Below are 25,050 nucleotides of genomic sequence, written 5' to 3'. Positions count from 1 at the left end.
TGCTTCCCTCTGTTTGGAGAGGGGCAAGGAAGTCCATGCCCTCAGGCCCCAGCTGCTGTTGGAAAAGCCAGGAAATAATTTAGTGTGAGAAAGATTCCTCAGCCCACTCCAGGCCCCACGCAGGGGAGCTTTTTAGTAAATGGAAACAGTGTCACCTTGGCATTGTCTCTGCTTGGCGTGGAAAGTAATCCACTGTCTTTCTGCCCTCTTCCAGGTTTGGACAGCGTCACCAGGTATGTCTTTTCTTCATAATGGTTACTTTTTTCCATCTTAAAATACCCCACACAGCAATAGCAGTGGAAATGCTCGGAATTTTCAAGGCATTGTGTAGGAAGCGAGGATTTTCTTGGGGTCGCTTTATCTGGGGTGCTTTGCTTTCTCCTCCTGTGGTAATTTGCTGTCAGTGTGGAAATTCTCGGAGCACTGGGTGCCTCAGTATCCCCTCGGTGTCTTCCAAAGCTAGCCCCACTGAGGGTAACTTCCCTGCTATCCACTGGTCCTCTGGGGCACAGTTGTGGTTGCTTTCTTCCCTTGTGGATGTGAGGCACAGTGTGGATGTCAGGACATGGGAGAACAGACCACCACTGTAGAGAAGAGCTTTCACTGCCTCGCTTGTGAAATGACAGCTGTGCTCTCTGTGAAGAAGGACAGGCGGACACCAGTTTCACTCCTGGGCCGAGAAGGCCCTTTCTGAAACGTCCACATTTGAACTCAGACCTGGGAAGTGTAGCAGAAGCAGGTGATGAAAGCTCGGGAGGACACATCCTAAGGAAAGCTCCCTGTGGGGCCCCAATAACCCTCTCGTGGCTCTAGCATGGTGGTCTGTGGTAGTGGCTTGTGCGGCAAGAGGCAGTAGGACTCGGTGCCACTCTGATGCTCTGCTTTATCCTTAACAGAATGGGAAGCTGAAACCTCCTTGAGCTTCAAGTGATACAATGCAATTTATGTCTTTAAAAGGCTGACTGCCATGGCTACTTAGGATTGGATCAGAGAGGGCCTTTGTGAGCAAGGGAAGATGATCGGTTTGAGCTCCAGAGCCCCAGGGAAGAGAGCTGTATCAATGCATAGGGCTATGGGTGGAAGCAAAGGACAGGAAGGGTCAAGGATGACCCCTAAGCTCTGATGTGGGATGTGGAACAAGCTGTAATACTTTGCTTTAGCCTTCATCTGTGGGCTTTGTGATACTTGGCATCTGTACCATGGTGACATTTACAAGTAACCCCGTTGACCACTATGTCCCTTTTCCCTCTCCCCTTCTGGCCCTCATCGTTATACAGGTCAGTTTTGAGAGGAGCCAAAGCCCCCAGTCCAGACACCAGGAAGGAGGTGACCAATGGAATCTCCAAGGACCCAGAGACTGTGGCCGAAAGTAAGAACTGCTCAAGCCCCCAGAGGAGTGTCTCCGCAGCCTGGGCCACAAACAGCCACCTGAAATCCCTGCAGGAGCCCAAGCTGAAGCTGTGTGAGGAGGCTCCCAGAAAGGCCCTGCAGTCCTCAGTCTTGCAGAAGACGTCCAGCACCATCACCCTGCAGGCTACCAAAGTCCAGCCAGAAGCCAGAGTGCCAGGCCTCGGGGCCTTCTCTCCTTCTGGGGAAGAGAGGAAAAGCCTGGCTGCCCCTCAGCAAGCCATGCTCTCTAGCAGACAGTGTGGCCCGGGAGGCCCAATTGGGAAGCTTGTCACCAGGAACATCCCCCTAGAGAGCCACAGGGAGTCATCATTCCCCAGATTTGAGAGTCAGCCCCAAAGCCGAGAAGTCACCGAAGATCAGACAGTCAAGTTCGTCTGTGAGGGTGAGTAGAGAAGCTTTGGTGCTGGCTCCCAAAATGTAGCCCCTGGACGGCCACTCCCTTCCTTCAGCACATCAGTTTGCGCCTCTGTGTCTGTACATCGCCTTAAACTAGTCTCTTGGGACGTTACTTTTCTGGGTCTTTTCTTTAGGAAGTGCTCGGTCTCTAAAACCCTCAGAGTGGCCCATTACTCCTTATGGAATAGAGCATTGGTCCTGTGCTCTAACTCAGCATATCCATCACCACAAACACACTGCAAGCCCCTTCTTCTTTGTTCTTCTTTTCCTGTCCCTGTCTCCCCTAGAGAACTGGCTCATCACCCCCACCTGCTGTCCCCCACCTCAAGACCCTGTGTCTCACAGGACATTTACTCAGTGAGTGCAGGATCCCAGGAAAAGGGGCAGACTTGGAAGTAGGAAATCATTTCCTGCGCAGCCTGAGTTCTTCCTCCAGTCAGTCTCTCCCCACCCAACCCTAGAAGCATGCAGTGCTCCCTGAGGGCTCCCTGTAGTTTCAGGGATACCAAAGCCTGAAGTGGCCTGGTTCCTGGAAGGCATCCCTGTGAGGAGACGAGAAGGCGTCATTGAGATTTATGAAGATGGGGCATCCCATTACCTCTGCCTGCGGAGAGCCCGGATGAGGGACAGTGGGCGATACAGCTGCACAGCATCCAATAGCCTTGGCCATGTGTCCTGCAGTTGGACCCTCCTGGTGGACCGTGAGTACATCTCGAGGTGGATTCTTGGTGTGGTGACTCTCATAGGTCGTTGCATGCCTCAGGCAGTTCAGGTCCTACAGCTCCACGCTCTAGTTGGCAGCTGTCACCCTCACCTACAGGCCAAGGGAAAAGTCACTGCTCACACCCCCCATTCTTAATCAGATGGTCACCGCAGAGTCCCCTCAACACAGACATTCCCCGGTCCCTGCCAAGGCCAGTTGACAGCTATACTCTTTTAGGTTCCTTGGCTGTCCAAGCAGTGCCGTGACTCAGCTCTAACCACAGAGATGGAGCATTCACAGGCTTAACGAACCACCAGGCCATGGGTGCCACGCCTTTATGCTTGTTTAGCGTCTGTTTATAGAAGCAATCTGTGTTCATTGTGCAGGATTTAAACCATATATTATCTTCTGGCTCCAAAATAAATATTTTAAATCCTTTTAAACAAAATCAGCTTTGCGCTTGTCTGAGTCCGGCTCTCAATCCTAATTTACTCATGTAACGCAAACCTCTTTCTATATTGTTTAATACTTTTGAAGGCATGATGTTTAGTAGCCATTTGCTATTGTGAGAGTGGACATGGATAATTTTGGCATCATTGTGCTGACTGTTTCTGTTGTTGTCGTTTTTCCGCTGTTACAGAGAAGCCATGATGAATTGTCCTGGACAGGCAGCTCAGCTGTAGAGTACGTGTGTAGCTTGTATGAGTTCTGGGTTTTGATCTCTGACCCCAGAACAAAGAAGAGGGAGGGAGGCAGTCAGCCAGTCTACGTTTCCATTTGGTTTTCTATAACATTTCTCCCTTGGGCTGGTGAGAGGACTCAGTGGGAAAAGAAGCTTGTTGCCAAGGCTGATGACCTGAGTTCAATCCCCGGGACACACACTGTGGGAGGAGAGAAGCAACTCCCACCATTGTTCCCTGACTCCACATCCTTGCTATGCCCTGTGCACTATACATGCGTACACATGCACACAGACATACACACACACTAAGTAAATTTAATTTTTAAAATTTCCCTTTTAAATACATAATGCATGATTGTGGGCCCTAGGTCCATGTCAAACCATTGATAAATCTATTAAACGAAAACCCCAGGAGTACAACCACCAAGTAGAATACACCAAGTTGGGAGATCTATGGGACCAACAACCTTTGCCAGGTTATTTTAACAAGTGGATTATAAGGGAAGTAGAAAGGGGGGGGGGAAGAAGAGAGGGAGGAAGAGAAACACAGAGACAGGTACAAAATATTTAAATTAAGTTATAAATAATATCTATTGATAGTTTGTAGACTTAGTACAATTCTGACTGAAACAATATTTAAAAGTTTTTGTGAGAGATCAGAAAAATGTAGACATTGACAAGATATTAGACACACGGCGCTATTTAAGGTTGTGATAAACGTCTCCATGTTTATTCTTAACTTATTCTCTAGTGAAGCATATATGATTTCTTGTATTTGCCCTAAAAATACTTCACATTTGGGAAGCCTAGGCAAGAATTTTCAGAAAGCAATATTGGTCTAGAAAAGTGGAAGTGAGTGACATCTGCACAGGGATTCACTACACTACTCTGTCTGCTTTTGGTATGTCTGAAAGTCTCCCCAGGAAATAACTCAGTAGAAGAGGGTGTCAGGAGCCTCAGGAGCTAGATTTACATGCAGTGAGCCATCTGCCATAGGTACTGGGAACTGAACCTGGTCCTCTGGAAGAGCTGCCAGTGCTCCTGACTGCTGAGCCATCTCTCCAGCTCCTTTGCTTGCCTCTTTACTGAGATGTTGCTGTGCTGGTGAATTTATTTACAAGGAACGTTATCTCTTCCTTCAAGAGATGGAGTACCTGTGGGTAGTGATGTCAGGAGCTCTTGCTTCGTCAGCTGGTCCAGGCACCACATCTTGTTATGGGGTAGATGTGTGTCTTCAGGGCTACCAAAGGTGAACGGGATGTCTGGGGAGCCTAGATTCTTCTCTGGTTTTGTCTGCTGTGAATTTGTCTACATCTTAGAGGAAACATTTTTTTTTTTATGTAGCTTGTTGCTTACCAGCTCCCTATCATTTTGTTGTTATTGTTGGTTTGTGTGGTAGGCAATTTGTGACGTAATTCATGTAACATAAAAGTCACCCTGGGAAGTTTGGAATTCAACTGATTTTAACACATTCACAGAATTGTATGTCTATTGCCACCATCTAAATTTAGACAATTTCACCAAAACCCTACCATCATCCCTTGTTCCCTTGGCCCCAGCTCCAGCCCCAGTGCCATTATCTATTTTCTATCTCTATGGATTTGTCTATTCTGAACGTTTTGTATCAGTGGAATTATAACGTGTGAACAATTTCTTTATCTTAGAAGAATGTTTCCAAGTTTTGTCTTGGTTGAAGCCAGCACTTTATTACCTTTATAGCTGAATAAATAACATTCTATTGTCTACATCAACTTGTTGTGTTTGTTTCGTCATCAGAAGATGAGTGTTCAGTGTGTTTCTGCTTTCTAGGCATTTTTTACTTTAATTTTTTTTTTGTTTTTTGTTTTTCGAGACAGGGTTTCTCTGTAACTTTGGAGTCTGTCCTGGCACTAGCTCTGTAGACCAGGCTGACCTAGAACTCACAGAGATCCGCCTGCCTCTGCCTCCCGAGTGCTGGGATTAAAGGCGTGTGCCACCACCGCCCGGCTTTTACTTTAATTTTTAAAGATTTCTTACATGAGTTCACTGCATTTACACATTTATACTTCACCCTCTTCTGCTCCAACTCCTCCCGTGTACCCCATCACTCCTCTAATTCATGACATATTCTTTTATAATTATTACTGTGTACACACACAGACACACACATGCACACACACACACACTTACTTAGTCCAGTTAATATTACCTGTAAGCATATGTGTTTAAGGAGGACTACTTAGGACTGAAAAATCTATCAGAAGGTTCTTGTCCAGAGAAAACTGTCTCTCCCTCCCTCAGCGGCCATTAGCTCTTCTAGGAATGGGGCTGTCTCTGTGACCCTTGTGTGCAAGGCTTTCTAATGCCTGTGGAATTGTTGAGTCATGACGTGATGCTGTGTTTTTCTTTGAGGAAGCAGCGGACCGTTTTCTACAGTAGCATCACCATTTTGCTCCAGCAGCAATGCACAAGTGTTCCAGTTTCCCCACACACCAGCAGTTACCTTCCATATCTTGTCTATAGCTGTCTCTCTGGGATTCTGACTTGCTTTCATCAAATGATTAACTCTGAGGATATGTCATGTGCTTTTTAGCTGTTTGTTGGTTGTGTGTGTGTTGCCAAAATCTAGTGAAACATCTTTGCCCATTTTTTAATTGGGTCAATTTTTTGTTGTCACAGAGTTTTAAGAGTTCTTTATATATTTGGGATACAAGTCCTTTATTAAACGTATGATCTTTAATGTTTCCTCCTATCCGGCAAAGTCTGGTTGTGTTAGCTTTCTGTCCTGTGATCAAATTCCTGACATAATTGACCTAAAGGGACAAAGGTTCTTTGGCTGACGGTCCATGGTCGACTAACTCCGCTGCTTTTGGTCCTGTGGTGACAAAGCCTACCAGGGAATATGTGATGGAGGAGGCTCCCCACCTCATAGAAACCAGGGAGTAAAGCAAAAGATGACTGAGCAGAATTCCAATATCCCCCAAAAGGACACTCCCCAGTGGCTGAACTTCCTTCCACTAGACCCCACCTATAGGGTTCACCATAGCCCAGAAAGCTGAGGACCCAACGCATGGGCACCTTGGGGACATCGGTAGCACCAGAATACTTACCATGTGTCCAACGTCATCTCCATTTCATCATCTTGATGACTGAAGTAACAGTTGCGTACGGATAAAGTTAAGGAAATGCCTTGGACCAGTGTGTCTTCCAGTCTTTGATGAGGGATTCTGCATGTGTTTAAGTAAATCTTCATTCTACTGCTGAAAGTTCACAGCTCAACTTAGCCGTTATTCCCGGCTAGCACGGAGTCCCCAGACCAGTCAGAGATGAAAGCAGGGCCTCTCAGGTCTGACTTGAGCAGACACAGAGCTTTGTGTATGCTGAGAATATGTCGGGGTTTGATAGCCATGGGCCTTTTACCAGTTTTCCCTCATAAGTTTTTATTGGTCAGACTCTTACTAGTCCCAGCTGATATTGCCGCCTCAGTAGCAATGATGTTAAATAATTGCTTTTTCACAAATACCTTGTGGATAAAGTGGTTCACATAGACCAAGCTCTGAGTCAGGTCAAAGCAGACAGTGCTGGAGGTGGAGCCGAAGGAACTGCTGGAACCAGGCAGGGATGTTGATTCTCTTGGGGTTGTGGTTCTCGGGAGCTCTGACCCCCTCTCAACTCCTGCCAAACAGTTCATTTTCACAAATTCCATAGTTGCTTCTGGTTTTCAAAGCTGCCAAGAGCTGGGGTGAAGGGAATGAGAGGTGAAAGACCACAGAGCCTGCTGTCCTTCCCAAGATCCAGCTGAGCTCGGAGGGATGCGGTTTGGGTTTCTCACGCCTTGGTTAATATCCAGAGTTCTGGAAAGCTTAACCTAGAGTCTCTATGATGACATTCTCTCTGCTTTAACGGAGTAGATTACAGAGGTTGGTTTTTTGTTTTTCTCTCCCCTTCTAGAAGTGCATTGCATTCTCCTCTCTTCTTAAGGTAACCACTGTCTTGCAACCTCTCCAGACTACAAATGTCCCATTCATTCTTGGCAAATACTTTACCAAGACGCAGTCTGTGCTGTGCACGTGATTTGGCATGCGCACCAGCCCTCACTGTCCTCTAACTGCAGAAGGGCTCTTTCCTTTACTCATGCATCTCTTCAACCCCTTCCATCCTCCATAGAGAGCTTAGCCAGCATGGATGACTCTGCCTCTCCCCACCCCGTCTTTCCTCTTCCCCCATCTCTTCTTGGGAGCTCTTCCTGTACCCCTCTACTCTTTCACACTAAATTCCACTTCCTCCAAACAGAGTTTCCACACACAGCTTCCATTTGACAAAAGTGGCAAATGCTCTCTGTGAATGTTCTGCAGGCAAGGCTTGTGCCAAATGCCCTCCTTATATTGGTTGCCTTATCAAAGATACCATGTTTCTAATTCAAGTCAGTGGAACACAATCTTGTCAGTGACTCTGAACAGCGTCTCTGTAGTGAGGGAGTCTGATGATGAGTCAGAGAAGGTGTGGATGGTGTGTTCCTACAGCCCTTGGGCCAGTAGTCCCTTTCTCCATGTCGGGCCAGATCAGAAGCACCATTGCTGTCTTGTGTCTGCTCATGCACCGCCTACCATAAAGTCTAGAAAGTGTTGCTGTGAAATCAGAGTTGCCTGTGACTCCGCTACCATACCCAGGATGGTTTAGAAGGCATCATCTGTACCTGTTGCTCTTCATTAAGGTCCTCAAGTTTTAAAGTGTTTCTCAATCTACAGTGTTAAAGGCTTTGAACTTTGAAAGACACACAGGCGGTTCTCCGAGAGCAGAAAGTTCATCCACAGTGTGTGTACAGCATTGCTGTCAGTCACTTTGGACCTTTGACCTAGAACAGGGCCCAGGCCACACTGGGAAAATACATATGAATCTTTGCCATTTGATTTAGCCCTGAAAATGGGGGAAATGATTAATTAAAATCATTTCCAATGGAAATGTTCCACTATGTGTCCATAGTTTCTACAAATAAGGTACTAATTTGAAATGAGACCATGGGATCGATGGTGATATGTATAAAGAAGAGAACCTAGAATACAGAAAGATGAGAGAAGGCACTCCCAGGATGCTCAGGATAGCAATGTCAAAAGTAGATAGGAGAGGCCTGTGTCACAAGGCTGGAAGGCAGGCCCCTCTGTGTGTGTGCCCTAGCACTAGGGAGCTTTGTAACCCTGGAAGACCCCCTGTCAGCTGTACTGAGTGGACTGCAGGTGTCTGATGCTTTTCCTCCCCAAGCATGGAGGTAGGCTAGGCGTAGCCAGTGATTGAGGAAGCCCAGGGCCCAAGACAATAGGGTGTCTGCCTTACCAGGCTTGGGATAACTGGTCAACCACCAGGTGGATGAGCTATGTCTGAGAGGATCCTTGTATTGTTTGCCTTCACAGGGTCAGACTTGGCACAGATGGCCCCTTCATTCTCCAGTGTCCTGAAGGACAGTGTTGTTGTCGAGGGCCAGGATTTTGTGCTGCGATGCTCTGTACGAGGGACCCCAGTTCCCCGGATCACTTGGCTACTCAATGGTGAGTTCCCCCTGTTCCAGCTCCATTGACCTCCTGATTCGAGTTCTAGCTTCTCATTCTGAGCTATGTGTACCTCAGAAGCACAGAAGGAGAAGGTGTGGGAACTGGGTCTGCTACTTACTCACTGACCTAGCTCATCCAACCTGGCAAGGTGACTATTACAGATTCACTAAGTTCACCTATACAAAGTGGGTAATGAGATGCCTGCCCAGAGATACACATGCAATTTCAGTTTCTTTTCTTGTGATTAGACTCCTAAGAGATCATCCATAAGCATTTGTTGAGTCAATAAATGAACATGCAAATGAATAACCTGGTAAACCACATCAGAACTTGGCCAAAGAATTTGATCTTCTATTGGGTGGTAGGCGGATCCGGGATGAAAACTAGCAATTCTATGATACTAATTATAATTCCATAATTAAGGAAGGCTATTTGACTTTTGTTTTGTTTTGTTTTCAAGACCCCATCAGTATGGGCAGAGCTAAGAAAGGATCAACGAGCATTTCCTCCATAGAGGCAGTCTGTACGTCCTTTCAGGTTTTTAGGGCATACTCCTCTACAACTGTTCAACTACATGTTGCAGCATAGAAACAACAGACAGTGTGCATAAGATTTGTAGGCACTGAAATAAGAAGCTCATACAATTTCCCCGTGTCATGAAATTTTATTCTTTTTTATTTAAACACACACACACAGAGAGAGATAGTACTTAAATAGTGTTCTTGGTTTGCCAGCTGTATAAAACCGAATTGCATAGGAGAAGTTTTGGAAACTGAACAGTGGCTAACAGAAACTCTTCTTGGTCAACATGCAGCAAATGGTGCGTTTGGGATGCACTCAACCACACATGGGACATCTATATTCTGTTAGTGCCATGACTCAGGGACCCCCTCAAGAGATGGGACAGAAAGACTGCAGAAGTCGGGGAGGGTTGCTGGAACAGTATCTCTGGACATGACAGGACCGCTCCATTCTTGAACTCTCAGCGTCCATGGTTGCCTACATAAGACCTGTACATGCTCTGGACCCAAGAATAGATGAACAGCAAAGATTGGACTTGATGGGTTTGTCAAACAAAACAAAACAAAAGAACACAGTGTTGTGGGTTGGGGTGAGAATGGAACTGGTAGGAGTGAGGGGGAGGAGCTGGGAAGACTACCTCCAAAGTACATTGTATGAAATTCTCAAAGAATTAATATATAATATACATAAGCACACCTTATAATTAATACATATTACTATATACTATTGTATCTGTCAATGCAATATATTATAATAAAATTGTAGCAATTGTGTTGTATTCTAAATAATTAATATAGCACATTAATTACTATATTAGATATATCAGGTTGCAGGTGGGGTTTGGAGCATGGGTTCAGATGGTTTGCTGTTAGCTGTGCGGACTGAATGCGGGGTAGATCTTGACTTTCCACACTTTTCCCACTAGAGGGCAATCGTGCTTAAATTCACCTTCCTTGGCTGCTAACTAGTCCAACCAGCCCTCCAAATTGAGAGTTTCTTAGTTCTCAGTCATGATGTATTCTGAGCCAGCAGCTTCTTTTTGGGCTCCATCCCTGCTTGTGGGACCCAAAGGAGTCAGGAATTCTACATCAGTAAAAGACAAGCTCTTACAGTGCTTGTCACGAATGTTGGGACAGAGGAGACAGGCTGAGGACAGTCAGGGAGCATGCTGGTGACCTCAGATTCTAGGGGTATCATTATTGCTTTTTTTTTCCTGATACTCAAGCTATTTTTTTTAAAGGAAACAAACTATCTTTTTAAATTTTACATACCAATCCCAGTTCCCACTCCCTCTCCTCCTCCCATCCCCTCTACCTATCCCCCACCCCCATCTACTCCTCAGAGAGGGTAAGGCACATTGCTTTGGGGGAAGGTACAAGGCCCTCCCTACTATATCTATGCTGTGCAAGGTATCATACAAAGAGAGTAGGTTCCTAAAAGCAAGTACATGCATTAGTGATGAATCCTGGTGCCACTGCCAGTATCCCTGCAGTCTGGCCCAGCCATGCAACTGTCAACCACATTCAGAGGGACTAGTTTGGACCTATGTTGGTTCCTTCCCTGTCTCACTGGTGTTGGTGAGCTCCCATTAGCTCAGGTAAACTGTTTCAGTGGGTGTCCCCATCATGGTCTTGACCTCTTTGCTCATATTCTCACTCCTCCCACTCCTCAACTGGACTTTGGGAGCTCAGCCCAGTGCTCCGATGCAGGTCTCTGCCTCTGTTTCCATTAGTTTCTGAATGAAGGTTCTATGGTGATATTTAAGATATTCATCAGTCTGACTACAGGGCAAGGCCAGTTCAGGCACCCTCTCCACTATTGCTTAGGGTCTTAGCTGGGGTCATCCTGTGGATTCCTGGGAATTTCTCTAGTGCCAGGTTTCTTACTAGCCCCATAATGGCTTCCTCAATCAAAATATCTCTTTTTTTGCTCTCATCTCTGTCCTTCCTCCATGTCAACTATCCCATTCCCTCAAGTTCTCCTCCCTCCCTCTCCCACCGTCTTCCCCTTCTGCCCTCCCTATCCCCCCACCCCCATGCTCCCAGTTTTGTCAGGCGATCTTGTCTGTTTCTGGGGGTGTCACTGTTACAAAAAGAAGAGCAAAGGATATTCAGTCCTTCCAATGGCGGTCTCAGCCCCGGCCTTCCTTCTGTCCACCCTCTCAGACCTTTTCTGGAGTGCAATGGATGGGGAAAGTTCTCTTTCCTCCCTCTTGCTCGGCAGTCTCTTTGCAAAACTGTCCTGGAGACATGAAGTGTTGTTATGTGCAGAAGAACACATTGCTCTGTGGGGAGGGCTGTTTCTTCCTAAACTCCCTGCCTCCCTTCCCTCCTCACCCTTAGTTTTATGAAGTGCAAACTAGGACTGGGGGATGTAAGAGAACAAAGTGACAGTTGCTGCCTGTATAGCAGATGAACGCATTCCTTTAGAGGCCAGACTCTTCAATAATAAGACTAACTACTTCCCTAGAAATAAAGCTTCCAATACGGGATGATGCAGTTTTCGAGCATGCAGTAGTAAGGATGGCGCTGATGCTAACTGCTTACAATCCGATGCCTGTTTAGACCTGCATATAAACAGCGTTTCTTCTAGGACCACTCATTCTCATTCTGCATGTTTATCTTTTCCTTGGATGCTAAAGTGTAGTTTATTGCGCAGAGGAAATGAACATATTGCAACATTAGGGTGGGGCTGCAGCGTTGCTCTCTGATCAATATCTCTAATGGGAAATGGAATCTCTATTTCTGGAGACATCTCAAAAGAGCTGGGGACCACATGTTCAGACCGAGTGAGGTCTACTCTGCCTGATTCTGGGCTGTGGACCAAAAGTCCCTGCGGAATTCTTTCCAGGTGTGTGGAATGGAGGTTATCCCAAAATGCCAGCTGTCTGTCATTGCCCTCCTGCATGCCAAATTCTTCCAGAGTGACTCTACCCAGTCTTTCCAGGTCTGGTCTTATCCTCCATGGATTTGGGCCAGCTCCAGTACCATGACAGTGTCCCTGCTGGGGTCAGGGCTGGTGTCCCACCACCAGGTGCTCCCTGGCCTGAGCCCTTCTGTGCTTCCCTCTGCAGGGCAGCCCATCAAGTTTGCTCACTCCATCTGTGAGGCTGGCATGGCCGAGCTCCACATCCAGGATGCCCTGCCAGAGGACCGTGGCACCTACACCTGCCTGGCTGAGAATGCCTTGGGGCAAGTGTCCTGCAGCGCCAGGGTCACCGTCCAAGGTAGGATCCTTCAATCATTTCCCCCTCCAGCTCTGGCTGTCTGCTTTGAAGGGAGAGTGCTTTTATAGACCATAGGATGACTGGCCCAAAGCCAAGAAGCAGATGTGTAAATGGAATTGTGGTTGCTGGCAGGCAGCTACGGAAGCAGAGAGGATGCTGGAACATCTAGGGACAAAGGAAAGTCCCGAGCATCGCCATGAAGTGGCACAGCTGATATCCCCGTTCTAGGGAGGGTGAGGCAGGATGATCCTGAGTTCCAAGCCAACCTGAGATACATAGAAACCGAGACCCTGTCTCTAAGGAAGAAAGGGAATGGAGAAAGGAGAGAAGGAAAGATCCTGACCATGAAGGCAGGCAGATGGAAGACAGAGTCTCTAGCAAGCCACAGTAACAGGAGTCTGTCTCCCATCCCTTGACCCCACTGGGCCATGGACACACACCAGGGAAAGAGACAAGGGCTTCCCTGACTTCAGAAGTCCTCAGTCTAGAATAAGAAAACCACCTGCCCCGCAAGACTTGAGGAGGGTACTCACAGGTCATTAGCATGCCTCACAAACCCCTTTATGTTCTGAGGTGCTGGTGATGAAGCAGGCCCTGAGACTTCCGGAAGAGCTGAAGGGTCTCCTTCGCCCCTCCCCCAGGCCCAGGCTTGTGTTTTCGTTCATCACTAGCCTGGTGGCAAGTAATCTGATTGTCACAGCCATCCAATGATCAGCCAGTACTTAGTCTGTGGGACTGACCCTGGGCTGTGGGTATGCATGGTGGCTGTTTCCAGGAAGGCGGGATGCTTCTCGGGTCCGTGACCCTGATTCCTGCCTTTCCTTGGCCCGTGTCCCAAGCTCCTGAGAGTGACGGGGTCCTCTGGGTGCTTAAACGGGGTAGAGTGTGCCAGCCTTCCCTACCGGCCAAGCAGAAAACCATACCTCATCTTTTTTCATTCCCCCCAAAATTCAGGCCTCTTAGTATTCAGGCCCTTGTAGTGCGAACAGCATAATCTGAAAGGTTGTAGAAGTTGTTATCACAGAAAAGAGCACAAAATACGTTCTGCCTCCTCTAGCTCCTCAGCCATACCTCACAGAGGCCCCTGGGGCTCAGGGCAGAGTTGTTCCTGTCTTCTACAGAAAGGTCCAGTGGCCTCCACATCAGGGGCGCTTGGTAGTACCCCAGGATAGTAGGTGAAGCTAGCTTCTGAGCCCAGGCCCTGGGACCGAGGCCCGGTCACCACAGAGCTGCCCTTTCTCAGAGTACACCGCCCCCGCCCAAAGGGGAAGGCTAGCCACAGAGGGAAGGGCACTGTCCTTCCCTAGGTCTAAGGGAGCTGTCGCTAACAGAGAACGTGGTAACTGTCTGCCCTGTGCAGCCATCTGCCAGGAGGGACTTGGATTTCTCTGAAGAAATGCCTCTGTGTGGAGTCATTTGTGAACCAGCCTGCCCCTTTCTTCCAGGAAGCCTTCCACACTGGGGTCAGAGCTGGTGGTAGCCCATGAGATCTTCTCTGGTACACATATATAACAACTTATCTCATGGCATGGCTGCTGCGGGTCTCGGGGTGGGCGGTGGTGTGAGATTTCCAAGGAAGCCCAGAAGTTCATACCCTGGTCTCAGAGGCCCAGGGCAGCAGCGTTCACATCTTCCCAGAGGCTGGTCCCGTCTGTACTGGCATAGGGTGGGCCAGTTTACCCAGTCTTGAGTCTGAGGCGGCCTCGCCAGTTTCCTCTGGTAGTCAGCTAACCCAGCATCCGTCTTCAGTTGCTTGGGTTTCAACTGTATTAGAGACTCAGCTAAGCTAACATTCTCTGTGGGTAGTGGGGGTCTTCAGATGAAGACAGAGGAACTCGGGGACAGTCCCCTGACTCCTGGGTGCTGGGAAGGCTGGGGAAGGCTGAGGGCATCCCCTCTCAGTACGCTTAGAGGCAGATGGGGACGGCTGTAGCATGGCCCCACCAGGTCCTCCGGATCTGCTGTCGGCAGCCTGGTGAGTGAGTGCCCTCCCGGGTGGGGGATGTGCTGACCTTTTCAAGCCAGACTGAGGCTCAGAACCATAAATGGAAAACAAAACGGAGACACAACCGCGCTCGGGTCCTTCAAGACTCCCCTGCACAGGGCTGCCAGAGTAAACCTGGCACAATGACATTCCTGGCACCCTGCCCCAAGGTGCTTTGGAGGTTCCAGGCTGTATCACGCACCATCCCCAGCTTCGGAGTTATTCGGACTTTCTCGGCAGCTCCTCTGGCTCCAGGCTCCTGGGAGATGTTCAGGGACTTGTTCCATGGTGCCTCAACTGCCGATCCATCCTTCCATGTAGCTCCCCAGGCCTGGTTCTGTCGCTCTCGGTGTGGCGTTGCAGAAAGTGCAGATACAAAGCCAACTGCCTGGCCTGAATTCCATTCACCATTTCCTCATCCAGCTCTCCAGGCATCACCTTCCTCTGTGTGACATGGGGGGCACTGGTAGTCACAGGACTGTGAGGATTAAATGAATTGTCGTCACCAGACTATTGAATGCCCCATACTTGCTGTTATGATGGGTGCCCAAATTTTAAACAAGAAGCGTTATCCCAGGAAGTGATTTTACCCAAGAATTAACTTGCAGCAGTAGAGTATTATCTGCCTGCTGGGTGAAGGGCAAGGTTTGCCTGGGCTACACAGCCCGACTTAGAGCCTGCCATGGGCTCCTGTGCTACATCTCAAGGCTCTGACCACAAGGTGGCACAATGCAGCAACGCATTGCCCTCCACTTGCCATTTTTCCGGAGCTCTGTCCGTGAGATTCTAGCAGATTCTATGCTGAAGGGCAGACCTGGGAACTCTTTCTCACCTCCTCATCCTTTGCAACCTTTCAGGGCACTGGCCCAGCACCCTGAGTTGTTCTGCAGCTATTCTACTTGTCCTGAAGCCTATCTAACTAGCCTAGCCAGATGTCACTTTCTCCCAGAAGCCTTCCCTGCTCACCTCAGAATAAGCCCTGCTCTCACCACACATCCCTTGTCCCATTTACTTACCAAAAGTCTTTGCTGAGTATTTGCGTTCAACTGGTCTGGGGACACTGTAAAGGACAGGTCTGCATTTGTCCTCCGATGGCGGCGGCAGTCAAGATGTGGCTGACTTTACCTGCTGATGCATACTTTAAAGAACGCGAATAGAGGTCTGGAGCTGTTGCTCAGGTGTGGAGAGCATTTACACCTCCCCTGTATTCCCACGCTGAGCCCAGCACCACACATAGACTGCTTTATTTACAAAAGTGAACGGAGAACGAGATTAGACAGAGGCAGATGGAGTGGTGTTCTAGGCAGGCGGCCGGCAACGCGGCAAGCACAGAGACCCTGAGGTGGGAGCAAGGCCAGCCTAGTCAAGATGGCCATTGTGGCTGGAGTCAAGGGAGCATTTAGCAGAGTAGCCGAACATAATGGGGACAGTGAGGGGCAGGGATATATCATGCAGGGCCTCAGGTTTCAGAGTAGCAGAACACAAAATGGGTTTGGTGAGAGGTGGGGTTATATCATGCAGGACCTCGAAGTTGAGGAACATTTGCTCTAATTGCCTTTTGTAAGTGTCTGCAGCCTTCTTTCAGGGAAGCCATCGTCCTCCTGATACTGCATGTGGCTCAGGGCCTGTCCTTTGAGCTCCTGTGAGTGGATGAGCAGTGACCAAGAGGGCAGTGAAGAGGACGAGTTCTCCCCATAGGCAGGGAGGCATTCCCTCATCTTCCCCATTTGTTTATGTTCTCAGAGCTCTGAAATTTCCAGGAGCCCTGCAAATTCGCTCTCAAGAGACCCTCAACAAAAGTGCCTGTTTTCCCCTCTCTCCAGGCTAGGAGAAAGACCATCCCCACTATTAACCAGGCAATATTATCTTCCCTCCACACCAAAAATGGAGCCTAATGGGTGATGAATCCAAATTCCTCCAGTGTCTTGGAAGATTCAGACACAGCCACTAACTCCAGACATCATAACTGAGTCAGGGGCAGGGGGCCTTCCCTGGGCTAGGATCTTTTCAATTTACCCCACCTACACACACACACACACACACACACACACACACACACACACACACCACCTATACACACAGAGACAGAGAGCACATCTATGTCAAGGCCAAATTCTTTTTTTTTAGTTAATTAATTAATTTATTTATTTAGTAAAGATTTCTGCCTCCTCCCCGCCACCGCCTCCCATTTCCCTCCCCCTTCCCCAATCAACTTGCCCTCCCTGTCAGCCCCCGAAGAGCAATCAGGGTTCCCTGCCCTGTGGGAAGTCCAAGGACCACCCACCTCCATCCAGGTCTAGTAAGGTGAGCATCCAAACTGCCTAGGCTCCCACAAAGCCAGTACGTGCAGTAGGATCAAAACCCAGTGCCATTGTTCTTGAGTTCTCAGTAATCCTCATTGTCCGCTATGTTCAGCGAGTCCGGTTTTATCCCATGCTTTTTCAGACCCAGGCCAGCTGGCCTTGGTGAGTTCCCGATAGAACATCCCCATTGTCTCAGTGTGTGGGTGCACCCCTCGCGGTCCTGAGTTACTTGCTTGTGCTCTCTCTCCTTCTGCTCCTGATTTGGACCTTGGGATTTCATTCCGGTGCTCCAGTGTGGGTCTCTGTCTCTGTCTCCTTTCATCGCCTGATGAAGGTTAATATTCAGGAGGATGCCTATATGTTTTTCTTTGGGTTCACCTTCTTATTTAGCTTCTTTAGGATCACGAATTATAGGCTCAATGTCCTTTATTAATGGCTAAAAACCAAATATAAGTGAGTACATCCCATATTCCTCTTTTTGGGTCTGGCTTACCTCACTCAGGATAGTGTTTTCTATTTCCGTCCATTTGCATGCAAAGTTCAAGAAGTCCTTGTTTTTTACTGCTGAGTAGTGCTCTAATATGTATATATTCCATACTTTCTTCATCCATTCTTCCATTGAGGGGCATCTAGGTTGTTTCCAGGTTCTGGCTATTACAAACAATGCTGCTATGAACATAGTAGAGCATATACTTTTGTTGTATGATAAGGCCTCTCTTGGATATATTCCCAAGAGTGGTATTGCTGGGTCCAGGGGTAGGTTGATCCGGAATTTCCTGAGAAACCGCCACACTGCTTTCCAGAGTGGTTGCACAAGTTTGCATTCCCACCAGCAATGGATGAGTGTACCCCTTTCTCCACAACCTCTCCAGCAAAGGCTATCATTGGTGTTTTTGATTTTAGCCATTCTGACAGGTCTAAGATGGTATCTTAAAGTTGTCTTGATTTGCATCTCCCTGATCACTAAGGAAGTTGAGCATGACCTTAAGCAAGGCCAAATTCTTAAACAATAAGATGCATCGACAATCTGCTGATTTACCTATTTTGACAGTTTTCCACTAATGGTCTGTTTATTAAACTAAAGGCACACTGGGCCTGTGAGAGGAACCTAAGGACATACATTGTGGGTAAGGTGAAAAGAAAAAAAAAACTTCTTATGAGGACACAAGGTTAGAGGGTTTGTCTGCTGAAGAGTCCCTGGTGAGGACAACAGGCCCTCAAGGGCAGCCGTGTTCTTGACTCTGGACACTTAGGCATGTGGCAGCTCCCAGCTTCCTCTGCTTATCCCAAGTGTGTGTGTGCACGTAAGACCGTATGTCATCTGTCTGCTGGCATAGATGATGGACCCTGCTCTCTGCCAGCTGAGCACACTGGCCATCATTTTCACCCTTATATTTTAAAGAGAGATTCCATGAAGAAGAGGCAGCAATGTCTTTAACTTTTTTAAAAACAAACAAGCAAACACAAAAAAACTATACTGAGCCTGCAGTGGTGGCACATGCCTTTAATCCCAGCACTTGGGATGCAGAAGCAGGTGGATCTCCGTGAGTTCGAGGCCAGCCTGGTCTACAAAGCCAGGTCCAGGACAGCCAGTACAGTTACACAGAGAAACCCCTTCTCGAAAAACTGAGACCCTTAGTGTGCCCAAGCGTTTGCTGACAGCCTTTGAAACCTAAGCTAAGCAGCGAGGTTAGCATCAAATCAATGCCTCGCCAGCATTTTCATTCTCTGCAGACTGAAGTCTCCACACTGCAGGGAGGCTTGCGGGCCTGATGTGTCCGTCTGGTACAAAGCTCAGAAGTGGAGCCTTGCTTTACTGATGGGACAATTACAGAGGCTCCTAACTGTCCACTTTTACAGCCCTTTGTAGACCATAGCCCCTACTTCCCGGCTCGCAGACCTTGGCCAAAAACACCGTCCAGAATGAGAGCCTTGTGTTCCCAGTGGCGAGTTGAGCCCCAGTTCTGACAACACACACAGCAGTGTGGTTTCTAGGCCTCGCTGGCAAGGAACTCTGGGGGTTTGGATGCTGCCCGTTTGGAGTGTGATTATAATTTCCAGGACCTTAGGGAGGCTGAGGTTGTGGGGGTCCCCGCCTGTCATGGAGCAGCCCGTCATTACTGGTCAGAGATCTTTTTTGAGATGTCATGCGTTGTGTTCCTTTCATTCTTCTCCTTGCATTTCTCTCTCCCCACTTCCTTCTTCAGTTCTGGAGAAGTCAGCAGGAGGAAAGACGGCCAAAACAGTCAGAAAAGCAGACCCATGCGGACATTCCAAGACAGTTCTATCGGGTTAGAGACAGGCTTTTGTTAAAGGGAATTCAGATACCTCCCCAGGGGTTTTATGGCTTGCCAAATGCTCTGGAAATGGGAAGGGGCTGGGCTGCCTTCCTGCAAGGTCAGGAAACCCAGTGTCAGAATGTGGGTGAGAGGCACCAGTCCCCGATGTGGAGACCACACTGCATTTTGAGCACCAAATAAAGGAAGGGGAAAGACTGGCTGTAGATGTCCCTCAGTTGGTGATTTATTAGATTTCCATAGAATGACGGGGGTGAGAGGGGATCCAGTTTGCTGTTAGAATGGCATTTTGTATTGCGATAGCTAAGGAAAGTGGCTGGTGTCCAAAGAACTAAAGAGAATCTTTAGTAGATCCAAGATAAAGGCCAGTGTGTTCATTTGAACACACATTTGGATCTATAGACTCGGTGCTTCAGAGAGCAGACAGGCTGACAGCATAGGTTGTCCAGAGGTGGCAGTGGGGGGTTGGGGGTGGTAATGGTTTTAAGGAGAAATTCAGAATGAGTTATTTTTCCTACTAAGCTTGTAGAAAGTTGGAGAAGGACTGTTGAGGGAAGAAAAGGGGAAATTTTTGCACGGTACCAGGAGACACTGCAGCCAGCACCAGCCACCTGGGTGAAGGCTGTGGAAGGCCACAGGCCCAGGAAGAGTTGAAGGCTTTAGTGGCTTGGGTTGGAGGAGCAGCTGATACTGCTTATTGTACTGGACCGGTGGGTATAACGGTGCCACCAACTGCTCCATCCTGTGGGCACTGATTATTCTCCAAGTTTTCCAAAACACTGCATTTGTTCTTGAACTGAAGTCCCTGCCATTGGTATTTTTCAGGGGAGTTTTCATGGGAAAAGTACGTTTGCGGAGACAGGGTGGCTTGTTGCGGTGACTCTCAGCAGCTCCTGGTACCTTTATAGATGAAGAAACTAGTGCTTAGAGGGATTGGGTCAACTGCTGTGTGTGCGTGGGGGGCACCTGTGAGCTGCTGTGTGTGTGTGTGTGTGTGTGTGTGTGCATGGGGGGCACCTGTGAGCTGCTGTGTGTCTGTGTGTGTGTGTGTGCATGGGGGCACCTGTGAGCTGCTATGTGTGTGTTTGTGTGCGTGGGGGGCACCTGTGAGCTGCTATGTGTGTGTTTGTGTGCGTGGGGGGCACCTGTGAGCTGCTGTGTGTGTGGGGGGGGCACCTGTGAGCTGCTGTGTGTGTGTGTGTGTGTGCATGGGGGGCACCTGTGAGCTGCTGTGTGTCTGTGTGTGTGTGTGTGTGCATGGGGGGCACCTGTGAGCTGCTGTGTGTGTGTGTGTGCATGGGGGGCACCTGTGAGCTGCTGTGTGTGTGTGTGTGCATGGGGGGCACCTGTGAGCTGCTGTGTGTGTGTGTGTGTGCATGGGGGGCACCTGTGAGCTGCTGTGTGTCTGTGTGTGTGGGGGGGGCACCTGTGAGCTGCTGTGTGTCTGTGTGTGTGTGTGTGCATGGGGGGCACCTGTGAGCTGCTGTGTGTGTGTGTGTGCATGGGGGGCACCTGTGAGCTGCTGTGTGTGTGTGTGTGCATGGGGGGCACCTGTGAGCTGCTGTGTGTCTGTGTGTGTGTGTGTGTGTGTGTGTGTGTGTGCATGGGGGGCACCTGTGAGCTGCTGTGTGTCTGTGTGTGTGTGTGTGTGTGTGTGTGTGTGCATGGGGGGCACCTGTGAGCTGCTGTGTGTGTGTGTGGGGGGGGGGTCACCTGTGAGCTGCTGTGTGTGTGTGTGTGTGCGTGGGGGGCACCTGTGAGCTGCTGTGTGTGTGTGTGTGCGTGGGGGGCACCTATGAGTTGCTGTGTGTGTGTGTGAGTGCGTGGGGGGCACCTGTGAGCTGCTGTGTTTGTGTGTGTGAGTGCGTGGGGGGCACCTGTGAGCTGCTGTGTGTCTGTGTGTGTGTGTGTGTGCATGGGGGGCACCTGTGAGCTGCTGTGTGTGTGTGTGTGCATGGGGGGCACCTGTGAGCTGCTGTGTGTGTGTGTGTGCATGGGGGGCACCTGTGAGCTGCTGTGTGTCTGTGTGTGTGTGTGTGTGTGTGCATGGGGGGCACCTGTGAGCTGCTGTGTGTGTGTGTGTGCATGGGGGGCACCTGTGAGCTGCTGTGTGTCTGTGTGTGCATGGGGGGCACCTGTGAGCTGCTGTGTGTCTGTGTGTGTGTGTGTGTGTGAGTGTGTGTGTGTGTGCATGGAGGGGCACCTGTGAGCTGCTCTGTGTGTGTGTGTGTGTGTGTGTGTGTGTGCGTGTGGGGCACCTGTGAGCTGCTGTGTGTGTGTGTGTGCGTGGGGGGCACCTGTGAGCTGCTGTGTGTGTGTGTGTGCGTGGGGGGCACCTGTGAGCTGCTGTGTGTGTGTGTGAGTGCGTGGGGGGCACCTGTGAGTTGCTGTGTGTGTGTGTGAGTGCGTGGGGGGCACCTGTGAGCTGCTGTGTTTGTGTGTGTGAGTGCGTGGGGGGCACCTGTGAGCTGCTGTGTGTGTGTGTGTTTGTCTGTACACGTGGAGGGCACCTGTGAGCTGCTGTTTGTGTGTGCATGTGTGTGCACGTGGAGGGCACCTCTGAACTGCTGTTTGCGTGTGTGCACGTGCGTGAACGTGTATGTGCGTGTGGAGGGCACCTGTGTTTGCCTACCTCAATGTTTACTTGTCTCAGCCTTCCACCGTTCCTTCCCAATCTTTCTGTCCTCTCCTCTCTCATTCTTTCCCTTCTTCTATTTCCTTCTCTTTCTCAAGCCCTATAACAACATTCATGTATATATCATCATTTGCACGTGTCTGTGAGCGACGTTATCAACAGCTCATTCTTGGTCGTGTTTTCCTTTCCCTTTTCCCAGTGGAACGGTGGCAGTCCATTCAGTGCTGGACACAGGGACCAAGAATTGGAGGAACAGATAAACCCACCTTGGGTGGCTAGCCCGAGGCTAGTGAGCTGTGGCTCAGCCTCTCTGAGCTTGCTCTCAGTGGGAGCAGGAAGCACAGCTGTGGGAAAAGCCAGAGGTCTATTTAGTCTAGCCCCACTGGAGCTGGATACAGGCATCCATCCCTGGTCTCAGGGTTTCCTTCCTTGGAGTCTGTGTGCTGTGGGAAGCCAGTGCCTGCCTCCTAGATGAAGAAGGCTGGGATGCTCTCACCCCTGAGACTGACTTCCTGTTGTCACCTCAAAGGAAGACATTTGGACTAATAGGCAGCCCTGGGCATGGGCACACTATTCAGGTGGTATTATTTGAGTAGCCTGCCTCTGGTCTTAGATCCATAGAGAGAAAGCAAGAAGCCTGACCCAGACAGTCACATCTCACGTCTGTTGGCCACTGCAGCCCTGGGGAGTCAGAAAGGCCACCTTCCTCTGTTGAGTGGCAGTGTGCCCACTGAGAACCTTGTCAGGGGCCCTTCTGGCTTATCCCCATAGTCCTGGATAGGATGCTTGTCTTGTTGTTGTTGGGTTGACCCTGCTCAATCAAAACAGCAAGCAGGACTCAGAAACGCAAAGTGTTGTTAGAGATTGTTGTGGGGTCTTTTGAGAGAGGCCCTTGAACCCACTATGTAGCTGAGGAGGATGGATTTGAATTTCTGACTTCTGCCTCCCTGTCTGGACTGATGGAATGCATGGGTTTGCACCACCATGCCTGGTCTTAGGTGGTGCTAAGGATTGAAATGAGCTTAATTCATGCACTCTGCCAACCGAGCTACACCGCCAACCCCACGACTGTTTTCACATGTAGTTGCCTTGAATTATCTGGAAGTCCTGCAGTGGAGTCGCGTATACAGTCCACTCTGCTTGTCGGTGCTGCCTTTCCGTAGCTGATAATAGCTAATCACACACACACACATGCACGCACACATGCACGCTCACACACACACATGCACACACGTGCACACTCACACACAAACATGCACGCACACGCACGCATGCACACACACACACACACACACACACACACAGAGCGCCCCTTTTGCCTGACTTGTTTCTGCTCTGTTTTTCTCAGTTGTCAAGAATCTGCTGCATGAATGAGCAGCAATGTTCTTGTCCTCTTTGGCCCTGTCACAGCTTACTGTGGTCAGCACAGGAGAACGCTGGTTCCCTTTGGAGAGGCACCTATGGTGTGTCCTGCCTTGTCCTCAGGAGGCCTGGCCCTCTGTCCTGGTCAACCTGCTCTGGCTCCACGACCCTGGTCATCTTGTCACCTTAACACATTCTGCACACGCTTTAAGTACGATGGGCAGTTGTAGTTAATTATTTTTTTAACTCTTTGGGGAACCACCACCCAGCTCCCAAATAAATACACGGAGTCTTATTCTTACTTATGAATGCCCAGCCTTAGCTTGCTTGTTTCTAGCCAGCTTTTCTAAATTAAATTAACCTGTTTCTCTTTAACTATGTTTGCCTTTGTTCATTTTAACCTTTCTTTATTCAATGTCTTTCTTTTAATTCTTACTCCATGGTTGGCTGTGTGACTGGGTGGCTGGCCCCTGGCCTCCTCTTCTCCTTCTCCTTATCTCACTCCTCCCCCTTCTCTCTTCTTCCTCTCCTGTTTATTCTTTCTGCCTGGCAGCCCCTCCTATTTCTCTCTCCTGTCTCGCAATTGGCCATTCAGGTCTTTATTAGACCAATTGGGTGTTTATACAGGCAAAGTAACACAGCTTTACAGAGTTAAACAAATGCAACATAAAAGAATATAACACATCTTTGCATCATTTAATAAATAGTCTACAGCACAAATGTAACACATCTTAAACTAATATCCTACAACACGTAGCAGCTTGAGACTGAGGTTCTAAGGAGCTAACTCAGGCTCCTTTTCTTTGGGTTTCGGCAGAAGCCACTTACTGGGAACCCAAGGCCCCCTCTCTCCTTCAGCGTGTGTTTATAGGAAGGCTGACCCATTTCCTCACCCCGTGGAGAACTTGGGCTGATTGATTGACTGCTGTCCTCTGACCTGAATTCATGATCGTCATGTCCCATGTCACTTACCCTGCTCCTGCTGGAGGGATGCAGAACAAACAGGAACATCAACCTGCCCGTTTGAGAACAGATTAATTCCCATCATTCAGTTATTCCTGCCACTGTCGCTGTAGGGCTAAAGAGAAGAAAGAGCAGGGTCAGGGACAGTGACTACTCTGGATCTAAAGCCTGAGCTGCTTCCTTCATTCCTTGCCTGGGAAGATGCAACAAAGTTCCACTAATTTACTTTGATATCTGTCCCATGGTGTCTCCAAGCATGGCATCACAGAACTTGCTGCAGGCTACTTAAAAATAAATAAATAGATAGATAAATAAATAAATAAAATGAGTCAGTAATCATGAGGGAGGCTTAGGATCCACTGCTCTTTAGGATCCACTGTGTGGCTCTGACAGGTAGGACTTAGCCAGTTCTACCAATGCCATTGATAATGACTGTGGACAGTCCTGATTTAGGATGGTTCAACTTGGGGTGTTCAACTTTATGATGGCATGAAAACCACACACACCTTTCACAGAATCTCTCTTCAGATTTTAAATTTTGAATCCGAGCATTTCCTGACATAGTAGTGAGCCCTGAGATGACAGAACCCCTAGAGACAGGTGAGGATGTGGGGCTTCAGGTAGAGGCAGAGATCTACTTATGACCAAGAGATGGCCCCAAGTCTTAGGTTTCTGTCATATGTTGGCTAGTTGTTGTTTTGTTTTGTTTTGTTTTGTATCAAGTTGCTGCAAACTAGAGTCAACTGAGAGGAGGGACCCTCAACTGAGAAAATGCCTCTATAAAATCGGCCTGTAGACAGTTGATGTTTAGAGGGCCCAGCCCACTATGGGTGGCCCTACTCCCTAGGCCAGTGGTCCTGGATGGAATAAAAAAGCGGACTAAATCAGCCATAATGAGCAAGCCAGTAAACAGCACTCCTCCATGGCCTCTGTTTCAGTTCCTCCTCTGTGTTCCTGTCCTGATGTTCCTTAGTGATGGACTATGACCTGAAAGTTATGCGCACTTCTGAAATCTATAAACCTTATCTTTCCCAAATTGATT

The 25,050-nt window shown here is 48.8% G+C and overlaps 1 protein-coding gene across 1 annotated transcript in view; it reads left to right on the top strand.

Moving 5' to 3' along the window:
- The window catches only part of Mylk (myosin light chain kinase), a 256,640-nt gene that overhangs the window by 134,188 nt on the left and 97,402 nt on the right, over positions 1-25,050 (top strand). The window contains exons 7-11 of the mRNA XM_075965312.1: positions 215-233; positions 1,278-1,792; positions 2,301-2,507; positions 8,579-8,713; positions 12,312-12,464. Coding sequence (XP_075821427.1) covers positions 215-233; positions 1,278-1,792; positions 2,301-2,507; positions 8,579-8,713; positions 12,312-12,464 — 1,029 coding nt within the window. The remainder of the gene's footprint in view (positions 1-214; positions 234-1,277; positions 1,793-2,300; positions 2,508-8,578; positions 8,714-12,311; positions 12,465-25,050) is intronic.

This window comes from Microtus pennsylvanicus, chromosome 1 (genome assembly GCF_037038515.1).
Source record: "Microtus pennsylvanicus isolate mMicPen1 chromosome 1, mMicPen1.hap1, whole genome shotgun sequence".
Classification (NCBI taxonomy): domain Eukaryota; kingdom Metazoa; phylum Chordata; class Mammalia; order Rodentia; family Cricetidae; genus Microtus; species Microtus pennsylvanicus.
This window is presented reverse-complemented; position numbering and strand designations above follow the sequence as displayed.